Genomic DNA, 13,994 nt, shown 5'->3' with positions numbered 1-13,994 from the left:
AGGCCAAATAGTGCCCCCAGTTCCCATTAATGACTCCCCAATAAATAACCCTCAGCAATGACCCCAACCAGTCAACTCCGACCAATGACCCACTAACTAATGAGCCCATCATTCACCCTGCCGCCCTTAGTCACTCTCATCAAGAGCCCTCTAATAATAAGGTTCTCACTTGGGTGTGCCCCCTCCCTCCAGCCCCCCAGAACTAGAGGTTAGAGGAAAGAGACAGAAGAGCTCATAAGACAGGACCAGACTCCCTCCCCATGCCCCAGTCATCAGTCAGCTAAGGGAAGTCCAAGGTTAGGGATTGAATACTGTTAGCAGAGCCCTTGGACGAGGTGCCAGTGGTCAGTGGGGATCAGAGGCCAGAAGTCAGGCAGTCAAAGAGCACAGGTGAGAGCCCACAGGTCCCTTACCTGGTTCTCCAGGGAGCCGAAAGATGGAACTAGGGTTGAAGTCTCCTTCTTCTTCTTCTTCCTGCCTTTCCCCTTACGGCCTCGCCCTTTTTTCTTCCCTTTTCCCTTCCCCTTCCGTCGAGGGGGAGAGGTTACTGGCTCAACCTGGGGGACCTGGGAAGAGGAGCTCAATCAAGTCCAGAGCCCCTCAGTGGAGGCCCCATCACTCATGTCACCTGGGACCAAGCTGGCACATGGTCCATTGTTCCCGAGTTTTAAAGCCAGGGCTCACTCAGCCTCATGACCCTCAGTCAAGATCAATTACATGATCTGGGGACAAGGGTCACTCAGTTATGTGACCTGAGGTTGAGGTCATTCATGTCTATAATCTGTCTAAGGGCAGAGGTCACTCAGCCCTACGTATGAGAGTCAGAATTCACTCATTCCTGAGACTTAGAGCTAGGGATGACTCAGCCTGTGACCTCAGGACAAGCCTCTCACTCACCGCTGTGGCTATAGGTTCCAGGTGGTCACAGCCAGGAAGATACTGCTCACAGGCCCGGAAGGCAGCTTGAGGATCTGGGCTTATCAGCAGCTCCTGAACATCTCCCTGGAGAGAGGGTAGGGGTCAGGGAAAGGGGCCACAGGCTGACTCCCACCCGCATTCCAAGCACCGAGGCTTGGTGCTTCTCCACCCAGAACACCAGTGATCCCTGTGCCCCTTAAAACTGAGAAAAAGAAGATTCTATCAGGGTCACAGTAAATCATAACTACAAACCACACACCACAACATGTTCCTTTGCTCTCAGGCACATGGTGACACTTACTATATGTAGGTGTCCTTCAAAGTACTGGGGAGAAGGGGGACAAGGCGGATGAGGTCTCTGGCCCTCTGAAGGTAACACACATCACAATCACACACAGCACAGTCACAACACTGAAAACACACAGCCACACCAGACCATGCCTTGTTGACACCCAACATCACAACCACCCCACACACAATCACATACCATGACAACAGGTGCAACCTCACCCTCCAACCACGAACCAAGATACGCCATCACAAATTATTCTGTGGCTCTACAATCTCACAGTCACACACCACAAAGATGCACAATGATGCATGGGGCTCCCTTCTCTCAGCTTCTTGGTGTTAGGTAGAAGCTGGACATCTCCCTTTTCCAATCTGTTCTCCAGATTAGGCTGTGGATAAAACTTGCCCCTGCCCTCTGCCTCAGTTCCCCCTATCACTGAACCCCTACCTCGAAAGTCTCCTCCCCAAGGTCCTGCGTTCCCAGCACAGTGAATCCAGCTGTGCTGATGAATCGAGGCCCCTGGCCCAAAATGGGAGGCTGAGGTTCGCAATCAGCCACCAGGGTCACCATGCTGCCATCCACACTGACTGCCACACGGTGCCACCTGCGGGGAGACGGTCTCAGTGGGGGTGCTTCTCACCCAGCCTTCCTTAGACCAACACCCTCCCTGTACTTACCTGCCATCCATGAGGTTGACCTGTTGGGGGAGGGGACTGAACGAGCCACCTAGGAGGCCCAGAGCTGGCCCTAGGGCCAGACCCAGCTGCCGGGCTCCACTCTCGTCATAAATGGATAAAAGGACAGACTGGTTGGCTGGCTGGCCCCTCAGAGTGATCAGCACAGAGAAGTTCTCAGGAAAGTGTCCATCTGATGGGGGTCACAGGGAAAGGGGCAGCTCAGAAGGCCTGGCAGTACCCCTGCTCCCAGAACGAGCCCCAGCCCCTCCTGCGCTGACTCACCTGGAAAGAGCTCCCATGTGGGGACACCTAGCGTGCTGGCCTTGCCCACCCTGAATGCCCGGTCGCCTTCTGGGGACCTCCGGGGGCAGAGGCCAGGCCCCTCAGGGACCCCAGCCTGGCCCCCCCGCACGCCCAGCACCTTCAGCACATCCACAGGGTCTGCTGCAGAAAGAAGCGGAGGTGCAGGGCAATTACGACAAGTCAGGACTCTGTGTGAGTGGCTCACGTTTGGGGATCCAGCCCCCACACTGTGTTCGTGGGTCAGGGAGAGGGAGCGGGTCTGGGGCCTGCACCCCCTCACTACCCCACAGCTGTTTCAGCCTTATTAGCCTGTTGACTCCTGTGTTGTTGTGGGTTTTTCCCCCCTTGGTTCTGGTGAGAAAAAAAAAAAGAAAAACGCTGACCTAGTTCTGGGATGAATCAAAGCTTCCTGGCCTGAGCCCCAGAGCCAGACTGTCCCCCTCTCGACACTCCCCCGCACCAGCTCCCTGGGGTTGCTTCCCAGGCCCGAGGTCCCCTTGCCAGGGGAAACCCAGTTGGAGAGGAGGGGCTCCTTGTGTGTTCTTCCCCGCCTCCTCCCTCTGACGTCCTGCTTGACCACCGTCACCCACGACCCCCTCCTTCTGACCACCACCTCTCCCGACCTCGACCTCCTCGTTCTGACCACCTCTCCTGACTTCTGCCTTCTGACTCTCCTTGACCAGCATCACCCATGACCTCCGCCTTTTGACTGCTGCCACTTCAGAGCTCCTCCCTCCGACCACTCTTTCTCTGACCATCCCCACTGACTTCCCTGGCCATCCTCTCTGACCTCCTCCTTCTGCCTATCCGTCTCTTCCTTCTGACCTGTGACCTCTTCATTTTATCTCCCTCTCTGACCTCCTCCTTATGACCACCTCTTTTTGATAACCTCCTGCCTTCTTCCCTCTGACCCCCTCCCTCCTATCTTAGCAAAGGAAGAGACTGGTCTGGTCCAATGAAATCTTAATCCAGGCCTTCCTACCAGCCCCACCCCACACAGCCTGGCCAGGGCTAAGTGGAACCACATGGCTTGGGTAAGGGTGGGTGGCGGCTACCTCTGGGCCCAAAGCCCCTGCCTGATCTCCCCTCTCCAGTAGACTGCCCCACTGACCCCCTGACCCGAACCTCTTGGCAGGAGCCAGATTCTGCCGAATCTGCCCATGACCTCACCCTGGGGGTGGTTCTGCTGACTTCACCATTGGGACCCAGAGTAGGGGGCCAGACTTGGGGGAAATGGAGGTTTGGATGAGGGACCCCCAACCCAGCTCCTCCTGGGTCAGACTTCTCATTCTCTAGACTCTACAGAATCCTGTTCTAGACTCAGCTTCCTCTTGCTCCCAACTTCCTTCTGCCCTTTCTTTCTGCTCTCCCCTCGCCCCACTCCCCGCCCTCTCTCTGTCCCACTTTCTGTCTCAGTCTTTCCAGGTCTCTCTCTGTGTCCAGCTCTGAATCAGCCTGTCTCTCTCTCCGTCTCTCTCTCTCTCTCTCTCTCTCTCTCTCTCTCTCTCTCTCTCTCTCTCTCTCTCTCTCTCTCTCTCTCTCTCTCTCTCTCTCTCTCTCTCTCTCTCTCTCTCTCTCTCTCTCTCTCTCTCTCTCTCTCTCTCTCATTTGCTCTCCCATCCTTCTCTCTGCATGTCTCTATCTCACTGCCTCTCTCTCTGTATTTCTGTGTGTGGACTACTCTCCCCATCTCTCTCTCTATCTGCACACCCCTCCCCAAACCCTGTCGCCAACACCGGCTCCATCTCTAATTGCCTGTTCTGTGGCTGAACTGTCATTAAGAGGTATTTGGGTTACAAACCCTTGGGGTTAAGATCTGGGTTCCCAGGATCTGCTGACCACAAGGGTCACTCCCCCATGGAATGATCATCCCAGCTGATCCCTCTCCAGGCTAGGGCCCAGGGGAGGGCTGAGATCCATGACCCCATCCAGCGTGGCTCTCCCAAGCTCTCCCCTCACCCAGACCCCAGTCTCTATGCAATAGGAAAAGCCCTCTCCTCGACCAACTGCTCATTAACATTTAAAGAGTCCTTCCCAGCATCTAACCCAAATGTCTCTTGCTTCAATCTTGTGTGCCTTCTGTAATGACCTTTCAGAAACTGACTGCCTTTTCTTTTCATGGCTGGCTTCTTGACAAACAGACACACAAGAGGCATTGAGTCCTGCCTGCAGGGTCAGGGGATGGGGGTCTGTCTAAGACCTTCCCCCACAGACTCTCCCCATGGTGGTCAGGGCCCCAGAGAGACATTGGGTGGGGTCTATGATGTGGAGGCAGGCCGTCAGGGACCAGGCTGGGACATAGCTGAGATGCTCTCAGAGTGTAGGAGAGCATAGGTATGAGTGTCTATGCAAATGTGTATATGTGTTATTGTGCACATGCATGAGATTGTGCATGTGTGTGATTATATATGGACAAGGGAATGGTTGCGGTGTGTCAATGTGTGTGAGTATTTGGTCTGTGATGGAAAGATTAGGTTCAGCTCTTTGACTTGTGGCTGTGTGTCCATGTGAGTCCGGTCCTGGTGGTGAGGTCATGCAGGTGAGTCTGTGATTATAACAGTTCAGATTCGAGATGGGGAGAGTGATTATATGTCAGAGAGTGGGTGACTGGCTGTGAATGTTGACCGTGTTGCATGGATGCCAGTAGAAGCATGTGTGAGAGTTTGAAAGCGTAGGAGGGTGACAAAAGCCATGACCGTGTGGCGGGTGGCTGATGGGGGCTGCCTGGGCGTGGGCACCGGTGTTTAACATTCCTGGTGTCCCGGGGGCCTTGTATTCTGAATGATTGCCTGAGATTGCACGACTGTGTAAATGTGTGAACGTGGGAATAAGGCATAGGCTAATCTGGGATTATTCACGTGAGCAGGCACCTCCCTGGACTTCAGAGAAAGTGGTGTGTGTGTGTGTGTGTGTGTGTGTGTGTGTGTACGCGCGCGCGCGCGCGTGGGTGCGTGCCGGAGGTTGAGTTCACCTTAGCGAGGGATATCCAAGAGATCCTAGCCTGGTCTCTCAGACCATAACCCTCTTGATCCTCCCAAACCCTGAGCGCCCCGCACCCGGAATCCTGCGGGGGGGGGCACGGAGTCCAGCCAGATGCGCGCAGCTGGGCGTGCGTCAGCGCTGACTCACCCGTCCCGCGGCCCCCGGGACCCCTGGGGGGGGCTCCTGAGAAATTCCTCGGGAAAAACACCAGCGGCTGGCTCAGCTTGGGGAGCAACTTCTACTTCTGCCCCCGCCCGCGCTCCGCCCCGCCCCGCCCCGGGCCCCGCCCCGCCTCGCCCCTCACCGCGGCCCTCGGGAGGCCCTGTCCATGGTGCTGATCGCGGCTCTGGGGAGCGAGGGGTGGGGAGTGGGCGGGGGATAGGGCAGAGGAAGTGGGCACGCGCCAATTGGGGACAGAGGAAGAAGAGGGAGAGTAGGGCGAAGCCATCTGGGAGACGCAAAGGGAAGTCTGAATTCCCGATTAGCCACCTCCCGTACTCGTCCCCACTCACCATCACCCTTAGAATCATCCCCTCGCATCCTCACAGGCAATAATTTACCCCCCCCAAATCACCACCGGTCCCTCATTGGGTCACCGAGATACACACAAGTATAATGTATAACACATCATTATTCCCAAAATCCTCCCCCCTCCCCCAAGCACACACACAGACACAACTGAAAATCACACACTCACCCAGGGACCACCCGTCACCCGTGTATATACGATCATCATCGACTCTCACACTCAAGCACATACACGATTTCACTTCAAATGGTCAGACACATTGCTACACGTACACACCTATAAATTGCATTCACTCCCATGCGCCCACGAATAAAACACAGTCACACGTCTCTCTGCTCCGCCAGCTGTCACACCCACAAATCGCCCAGAGTCAGACACTCGCATACAGTAGCCACGCACAACGCTCACGCCCCCCACGCACGCCTCCTCCTTCCCGACTCCACCCCGTCTTTTGCGGCCTCGTTGGATCCTGCACTCCGGGTCCTATCTCCTCCCTCCCGGCTCACCAGCCTGTGTCCAGGGCAGAAACTGCAGCGAGGCTAGGAGCAGGCAGAGGCCCGCCCGCAACTGGCCTAGGCTCCTGCGGCTCCTCATCCTGGCGGGGTCCACACACAAGGTGGAGGACCCGCCGCAGCGGCTGCCGGGCGCGGCGACTCCACGGGCTCCGTGCACGCACTCGCGACGGCCGGCTGCGCTCAGGATCCACAGGAGACTGCACGAGACCCCGCCCTGGCCTCGCCCTGCGCTCCAGCGCCTGGCCAGGCTTGACTCGCTGGAAGGGGGGTGGCTGACAGCTGGTGGGGGGAGTTGGGAAAGTTTGTGCTGAGCGCTGATTGGCCAGCTAGGGGTGGAGCCCTAGGCTGGGCGCTGGGCCCTTCCTGCCCCACCTCACCCTAGAAGAGGAGGGTCACGCCCACCCAGCCTTAGAATTTGGAGTCCCAAGCTTATCCCGAAACTTTTCCTCAAACAGGCCCCCTCAAAGGAAGTCTTAGCCTCATTCAAACCTTCAGCCTCTCTCCGGGCCCTGTACCTAGGGGATACAGCTTTAATGCAAGTTCCTTCTGTGTCACCACGGGCCCCCAAATGGGATCCCAGCTTCACACCAAACTCTCTCCTGCCTGTTTCCTAATCCCATATAAGAGGTACCAGCCTCATCCCAGCACCTTTCCTTCAGGTCCCTAAATAAGGGGTCCTCTTACCACCTCAAACTTCATGCCAAATTCCAAAATAGGTTTCCCAGACCTGCCCCAAACCTACATTTCTCCACCCAAATTACAGAATTGAATGTCCTGGCCCCATCCCCAAACCCTCACCACAGATTCTCAAACACCGTTTTTTATTTCTTCCAAGCTCTTCATCTTTAAATAAAAGGTTCCACTTCCATCAGGCTCCAAATGGATGCCCCATCCCCAATCCCAAATCCTAACACATGACCCCATTAAATGAGACAGTCTGGCGCTACCCCGAAGCAAGGCACTGCTGCAGGGCACTGCCATTCCTGGGCTGAGGCAAAGCCTCCCCCACCCCACTGGGACCCCCTAGTGTGAAGAGGACCCCCACTAAGGAATCAGGTGGAGCTGTCTGTGCAACTGAACAAGCACAGACCTGCCTGATCTGAGGGCTTCCACAGGGAGGAACCCCAGGGGCGTATCCTGGGCCATGAACTGCCCCCCCACCCCGAAGAGGGAGAAGCCAGCGGTGCCTCCCTCTCAGCCTCTGGCTCCTCAGACAAAGAGTCTCTGTGTCCCTGGAGAGGAGGGGGTGGGGCCCCCTCTGGCCTGATGGGGAGAAGGAGGCCCCTTGGGTGGAGGAGCAGAGAGACTCTCCCCAAGCTGCTCCTCCTCCCTCCCCAGGGACATCTGAGGCTAAGGCTTCTCCAGCTAAAAGACTCCGTAAAGTTCCTGCTCTGCCTTGCTGGGAAGTTCCCGCTATATCTAACCCTATCATCTGACATTTCTGTGCACTTTTGAAAGGGCCCTTCTAGGAAGCTCTCTGTCACCTTCTCTCCCTCTCTCCTTCAAATTGGAGATTCTTTGCCCAGCAAGAGAATGCCCCTGCTCCCTGAAACTCCTCCCGGCCCTGAATAATTTATAATCATAATGAAAAGCCCCCAGTTATGGGTGTAGCTGTGAGGAGAAGAAATTTTTGACAGATAAAGGAAAAGCGGTGTACTGAAGCTAAGGAATTCCCCCCAGCTACCTGCCCGGGGTCAGTTCAGAATTGGGGGCTCATGGGACCCCTTCATCCTGCAGGGAATCAGTTGAATGGTGTTTAGGAAGCTGGGTGGCGGGAGGGAGTCAGGTGCTGGCCAGCAGAGGTCACACGTCCAGGGAGGAATCAACATGGCCGACTTTGCCCGGACTGTACTGATCTCAGGCTGCTCGTCAGGAATTGGCCTGGAGCTCGCAGTGCAGCTGGCTCATGACTCCAGGCAGCGCTACCAAGGTAAAGGGCCAAGGGCAGGGTTGAGGGAGCAGGGATGGGCACAGCTTCCAGGACCCCCAGCCTTACTGACACTATTTCCACTAGCCCTTCCCTTCCAACTGCATTTGTGGACTTGGGGGGAAACCAGGACACGTGGAAGCCCCCTTCCCACCTCTCCTCACGAATCATCCCCTCAGCCAACGAATATTTCTTGAGCACCTACTGGGTTCCAGGCACTGTTCTAGGTGCTGGAAATGCAGCTGTGAACAAAATAGACCAAAATCTCTGTCTTGATTAATGGTGTCGTGGGAGAGGGTAGAGAGGACAGACAATAAATAGATGAAATTTTTTTATAATATGTCTAGTGCTAATAAGTGCTAAGAGGCAACATAAAGTGAGGGGGGGCATGGTAAGTGTGGGGGTGGTGATAGTTTTAGAAGGGCTGGTCAGGGGGGTTTCACTTAGGCATTCCCTAGGACTCTCCTTCCCCACCCTTCCCCAGATTACTGCTCCAAGATAAGCCTCTTAAATGAATTTGACCTTGGGAGTTCAAGGGGGAGCCTCTAGGCCTAGGGATTTATCCTCCTGCAATTTGAGAGTCAATTGCCTCAATCTGCACCCCACCCACAGAGACCTCTGACCCAGAGCAGGCTAGAGTGGAAGTGGGCAAAGGGCTGCTACTTAAGAGGAGGCTGCAGGGAGTGAGGGCAATGTCCCAGCTGGCAGAGCTGCTTTTCCCAGTGTTCTGCCCTCTGTCTTAGAGACATGCATAGCTTTGAGTATGACAGTCTGAGTGCCAATGTGCAGGGAAGTTCTTTGTGTGTGTCCCTGTGGCAGGCAGATGAGTGTGTAAAACTGCTAAAGGATGACATTTATTGAGTGCTTACAATGTGCCAGACTAAGTGTTTTGCATCTAGTAAGATATTTAGTCCCCACATCACCCCTATGGTGTGGTCACTGTCATTTTCCCCATCTGAGAAATGAGAAAACTGAGGCAAGCCTGCCAAAAGTTCTTGCCCAAGGTTGCCCAGCCAGAAAGTGACAGAGCCTGGATTTGAACCCAGGCCACCCAGCCCCTGGGCCTGCACTTGTCACTATACTACTTGTAGATGTATGCAGCCCCATTCATCCATGCAGCACCCGCGAATCACACAGAAAACATGCAAATGCCCCCAGGAGAGTGCACTCAGAGAGGTTACAAACATGTATGCAGGTGTGTGAGATGTGAGCTCAGCACTCTGACAAACCCAGTTCAGATCTCGGTTCTAACTCTTGCTAGGGGTGGTACAGGCAGGGAATGTCAACTTGCTAACCCTTAGTTTGTTAATCTGTATAATGGGGATAGCTTTACCTGCCTGCTCTGATTACTATTGCTAAATAACAAATCACCCCCAAAATTTATTGTGTAAAACAACTATAATCATATCTCTCACAGTTTACAAAGGTCATGAATTTGAAAGGGCTCAGCTAGGTGGTTCTGAGCCAGGGTCAAAGGCTACAACAAGAACAGAAGAGACTGGAACATGTCAGGGCTTGGGCAGGCATCTCTCTCCTTTCTAGTAATTTCCACGTGGTCTGTCTATCTGGGCTAGCTTGGGCTTCATCCCAGCAAGGTGGTCTCAGGGCAGCTGGGTTGCTACAGGATAGCTGATAGCTTCAAGAGTGAGTGTGCCAGTCTACGGCCATGCCACCCTGAACAAACTCAATCTCGTCCAATCTCAGAAGCTAAGCAGGGTCAGGCCTGGTTAGTACTTGGATGGAAGACCGTCTAGGAAGACCAGGTGCTGTAGGTGGTAAAAATAAAAAAATAAAAAAGAGTGAGTGTGCCAGCAAACAAGGCAGAAGTCACACAACGTCATTTTCACCATAGTCTGTTGGTTCCCAGGTAGTAATAGTCAAGGAGAGGGGAATGAGGTTTTATGCCTTGTTAGGGGAGCAACAAGATTCTAGAAGAGCATATGTGATGAAAGATGTGGTTGTCTTTGGAAAATAAGTCAGTGACCTAATCATACGGTTCTTGTGAGGATTAGAGATAGAGCATATAATAGTGTTTAGCACTGTCTGGCACATAGTATATGTTCAATAAATTGGAACTTATATTGATGGTATAAATGTGTCTATTCATACTTGTATGTGCACACAGGCACATATGTTTACTCTAGATGTATATGCATTTCATTTCTCAAGTCAATCTGTTCTATATTTATTTTATTGTCTAACTACTGGACTGTGAATTCCATGAAGGCAGGGACTTTATCTTTTTTCATGCAATAACCTCAGCACCTAGAATAGGATATGGTATTTAGTAGATGCTCAAAAAATAAATGTGTTGGATGGATGGATAGGTGGATAAACGTGTAAGGATGTGTACACAAAAGTGTGCATTTGTGGATGTGTGGTGAATATAGTTGTGTAAACCTATCCTTCTGTGACTGCTCATGTAAGATCACAGAAACGTGCAAGTCCCATACATAAGGAAAAGGAGCCAATGCCTGCCCCAACTCTGCTCTCTGTCCCCAGTGGTGGCCACCATGAGAGATCTGGGGAAGAAGGGGATGCTGGAGGCAGCTGCTGGGGAAGCTCTGGGTCAGACCCTCACCGTGGCCCAGCTGGATGTGTGCAGCGACGAGTCAGTGGCCCAATGTCTCAGCTGTATCCGGGGAGGGGAAGTGGACGTGTTGGGTGAGACTGAGCAACCCCTGAGGTCACTTGCCCCCTCCCTGGCCTAAACACAGATCCTCATCACAAAGTCCTCCAGTGTCTGGACACCAGCTCTCTTGCTTCACCAGCATCCTCTGACCTTGGACAGAAGGGGTAGACCAGTTGGCCAAAAGCCTGAGGTGCCAATCAGTTTATTTTTTGTTTATTAGGGATATGAGAAATAAACTGAGACCTGGGGTCAGGTGGGTTTTATTGAAGAGAACTCACATATGGAGAAAACCATATGTGGTTGGGGAAATGACTTTAATGAGTCATTTGGGGAAGGGAGCAATTCATAACGAAGAAGCAACTCATGGTCTCTTAATGGCCCTCTGAGGAGGGTGAGTGTAGCTGTTTTGATGCAGTTTGGGGTCAGAGCTGATTGCTCATGCATTAAAGGGGAGACTGTTCCCAGCAGCCCTTCACCCCAGGCAGGGATCAGGGTGCCCTAAAATAAATGTTGAATTATATGTAAAGGTCATCGAGGCTCCACATTTGTCCACCCAACATACCCTCAACTGGCCCTGGATCTGGAGTGGGGTAATTCAGGGAGTGTCCCTGGAAAAGTGACACTAGAAAGGTTGGAGGAACCTCAGAGTAACCCTCAGTACCTCCCCCTTAGTGAATAATGCTGGAGTGGGCCTGGTGGGGCCCCTGGAGGGGCTCGACCTAGCTACCATGCAGAACGTCTTTGATACCAACTTTTTCGGAGCCATTCGTCTGGTCAAAGCTGTGCTTCCTGGCATGAAGAGAAGGCGACAGGGCCACATTGTGGTGGTCAGCAGTGTCATGGGGCTGCAGGGTAAGCCTTGAGGATCCATCCTGGGAATCCCTGAGCCTCTTGGGCATGTGATCGCCATGGTCCCTTCTAGTATCAACCCCAACACCTACCAAAATCTCTCCCGACCATCCCCCCAACCTAAGGAACCATCAGAACCCCTCCTCCTGAGACCCCTCCTTGACGAGCACCCGCCCCCACCAGGCCCCAGAGATGTCTAGGTTTGGGATTCTGAGGTTCCACAGAAAAGAGAGCAGTAATTGACTAGTGATGTCTGCCATGAGCCTACTCTGAAAACCACCTACTTGCCATCTATGCTTCTGGGTCTCTCCTCCTTGAACCCCTCTAAACCCCTTTTCTCTCCCTGGACATTTCCTCAGATCTCCCCCACTCCCTGGAGAAGCCCTCTGAGGAATCCACCCTAGTTATTATCTTGTCATGGAGAAGCTGCACCTACTCAACCCATACCTTTGGCCCCTTATCCATCTGCTCCCCCTGACCTCAGGGGCCACACTCACTGCTCAATAGGGCTGGCAATGACTCAGATGAACGAGACTTGCCCTCAGGGACCATGGTGATCATATGCCCAAGAGGCTCAGGGGTTTAGAAGATGGAAGGAAATAAGGAAGTTTCCTGGGCTGAGGGCAGATGGACTACTGCTGGGAAAAGGAGGCACCTGGCTCCCCAGACAAACCTCATCCTGACCCCATATGCTCCCATCACACAATACCATACTCCCACCACCCTGGCTCCTGATAACCCCTCCTTCTCATTCTTAAACCCTCTTTCTCAGTCTCCCAAAGACCCCATTCCTCTGGGCCCACAAAGCCCATCACCCACACCCCCAAACAGTCCGCCTTCCTCTAATTTTCTCAGGTGTCGTGTTCAATGACATCTATGCAGCCTCTAAATTTGCCCTGGAAGGATTCTTCGAGAGTCTGGCCATCCAGCTGCTCCAGTTCAATATCTTGTGAGGAGGGCACCTGGGCCGCGAAGGGAAAATGGAGACTGAGGGGGAAAGGGAGGCAGTGATGGGCAGACAAGAAAATGGGAGTAATGGAGGAGATGGGGGAACAGGGAGAGATGAAATAAAATGGCAGAAACTGGGGGATGAAAAGGAAAGAGAGACAGTAGTGGGCAAAATTTGGCCGTGAATGTGTTGGGGCACCAGACCGCACCTACCCCTGTTCCTGTTTCCAGCATCTCCCTGGTGGAACCAGGCCCGGTGGCCACCGAATTTGAAGGAAAACTCCTGGAGCGGGTTTCCACGGCCGAGTTTCCAGGCACTGACCCTGACACCCTGCGCTACTTCCAGGATCTCTACCTCCCAGCTTCCAGGGAGCTCTTTCACTCCGTGGGGCAGAGCCCACAAGATGTAGCCCAGGTGAGTGGGGCGCCAAGAGTCCCAAGACATGGCTCAGGTATGTACGGAGCTCCTCCCTACAGAACTGCTATCCCCGAGTCCCAGAGCTCAGAGGTCCACCCCACAGGTTATTGTCAAGGTCATCAGCTCGGCCAGACCACCACTGCGCCTGCAGACAAACACCCGCTACTCTCCGCTGACTGCGCTCAAAGCCGCTGACCCCTCCGGCAGCCTGTACGTGCGAATCTCTCACCGGCTGCTCTTCCGCTGGCCACGCCTCCTCAACCTTGGCCTCCGATGCCTGGCCTGCTGCAGCCTCCACACTCGGGTGTGGCCCCGGTGAGGCTCGCCCAACTCTCCAACCCCGAACAGCCAGACCTTTTCAGTCCACATCCACCTTAGAGGCCATACAGACTCTTCGTTCATTCATTCATACATTCATTCAGCAAACTGCCTGACCCGCTCTGTGACTGGGCATTGCTCAGCCAGCCTCCAGCACAAACCCTTCTGTGGTTAGGGCTGAGGCTGAGGGAAGGAACCTAGGACCCTGGGCTGAGGAGTCCAGAGCAGATTGCTGGTACTGGGAAGGCAAGGGAGGCTTCCTGGAGGAAGGGGCATTGTCCACGGACATTGAAAGGTGAGACAGACTGTCTCGTTCAACCTCAGGACTTCATTATCTTGGGCCTGGGAATACAGGAATGATCCAAACATCCCCATCCCCCACTCTCTCACCCAAGCATAGAGCTGGGTCGACTAAGGGGTCTCCGGACTTTTCTGGTCACACGCTCCATCAGTAAAATGTGTTTGTGCACACACCAGCAATGCACATATATTTTTTCATAAAATGTAGATCTGTAACCACTAACATTCGCTATATTAACTATAATAAAGCTCACTTTCTTATGTCTAAATTGAAAAGGAATAGGGTCCACCTCACACCCGTTAGAATGGCTACTATCAACAACAAATAACAAGTGTTGGCAAGGATGTAAAGAAATTGGACCCCTTGTGCGTTGTTACTGGGAATA

The 13,994-nt window shown here is 53.6% G+C and overlaps 2 protein-coding genes and 1 pseudogene across 2 annotated transcripts in view; 2 read left to right on the top strand and 1 right to left on the bottom strand.

Moving 5' to 3' along the window:
- COL5A3 (collagen type V alpha 3 chain) overlaps positions 1-6,295 on the bottom strand; it is a 35,617-nt gene extending 29,322 nt beyond the window's left edge. Inside the window, exons 1-6 of the mRNA XM_006905898.2 lie at positions 6,208-6,295; positions 2,170-2,328; positions 1,888-2,077; positions 1,658-1,814; positions 898-1,002; positions 414-566 (exon numbers count right to left, since the gene is read on the bottom strand). Of these exons, the coding sequence (XP_006905960.1) occupies positions 414-566; positions 898-1,002; positions 1,658-1,814; positions 1,888-2,077; positions 2,170-2,328; positions 6,208-6,295 (852 nt within the window). The remainder of the gene's footprint in view (positions 1-413; positions 567-897; positions 1,003-1,657; positions 1,815-1,887; positions 2,078-2,169; positions 2,329-6,207) is intronic.
- Positions 6,296-7,990: 1,695 nt separating this feature from the next.
- On the top strand, positions 7,991-13,309 carry RDH8 (retinol dehydrogenase 8). The gene is made up of 6 exons (XM_006905897.2): positions 7,991-8,146; positions 10,646-10,807; positions 11,448-11,627; positions 12,480-12,573; positions 12,804-12,987; positions 13,094-13,309. The coding sequence occupies exons 1-6, from the start codon at positions 8,044-8,046 to the stop codon at positions 13,307-13,309; spliced, it is 939 nt and encodes a 312-aa protein (XP_006905959.1). The 5' UTR covers positions 7,991-8,043.
- On the top strand, positions 9,800-9,918 carry LOC112471679 (annotated as a pseudogene).
- Positions 13,310-13,994: the final 685 nt, after the last annotated feature.

The sequence above is a fragment of the Pteropus alecto genome, unplaced genomic scaffold (genome assembly GCF_000325575.1).
Source record: "Pteropus alecto unplaced genomic scaffold, ASM32557v1 scaffold761, whole genome shotgun sequence".
NCBI classification, from domain to species: domain Eukaryota; kingdom Metazoa; phylum Chordata; class Mammalia; order Chiroptera; family Pteropodidae; genus Pteropus; species Pteropus alecto.
Note: the sequence above shows the minus strand (reverse complement) of the source record. Positions and strands in the feature narration are given on the sequence as shown.

Bases quoted from the DNA above. Each gene is read 5' to 3' on its own strand.
- RDH8 (XM_006905897.2), top strand. From the start codon at position 8,044: ATGGCCGACTTTGCCCGGACTGTACTGATCTCAGGCTGCTCGTCAGGA. The intron at 8,147-10,645 runs GTAAAGGGCCAA...CTCTGTCCCCAG, and splicing joins CTCCAGGCAGCGCTACCAAG to TGGTGGCCACCATGAGAGAT. The intron at 12,574-12,803 runs GTGAGGAGGGCA...TCCTGTTTCCAG, and splicing joins CTGCTCCAGTTCAATATCTT to CATCTCCCTGGTGGAACCAG.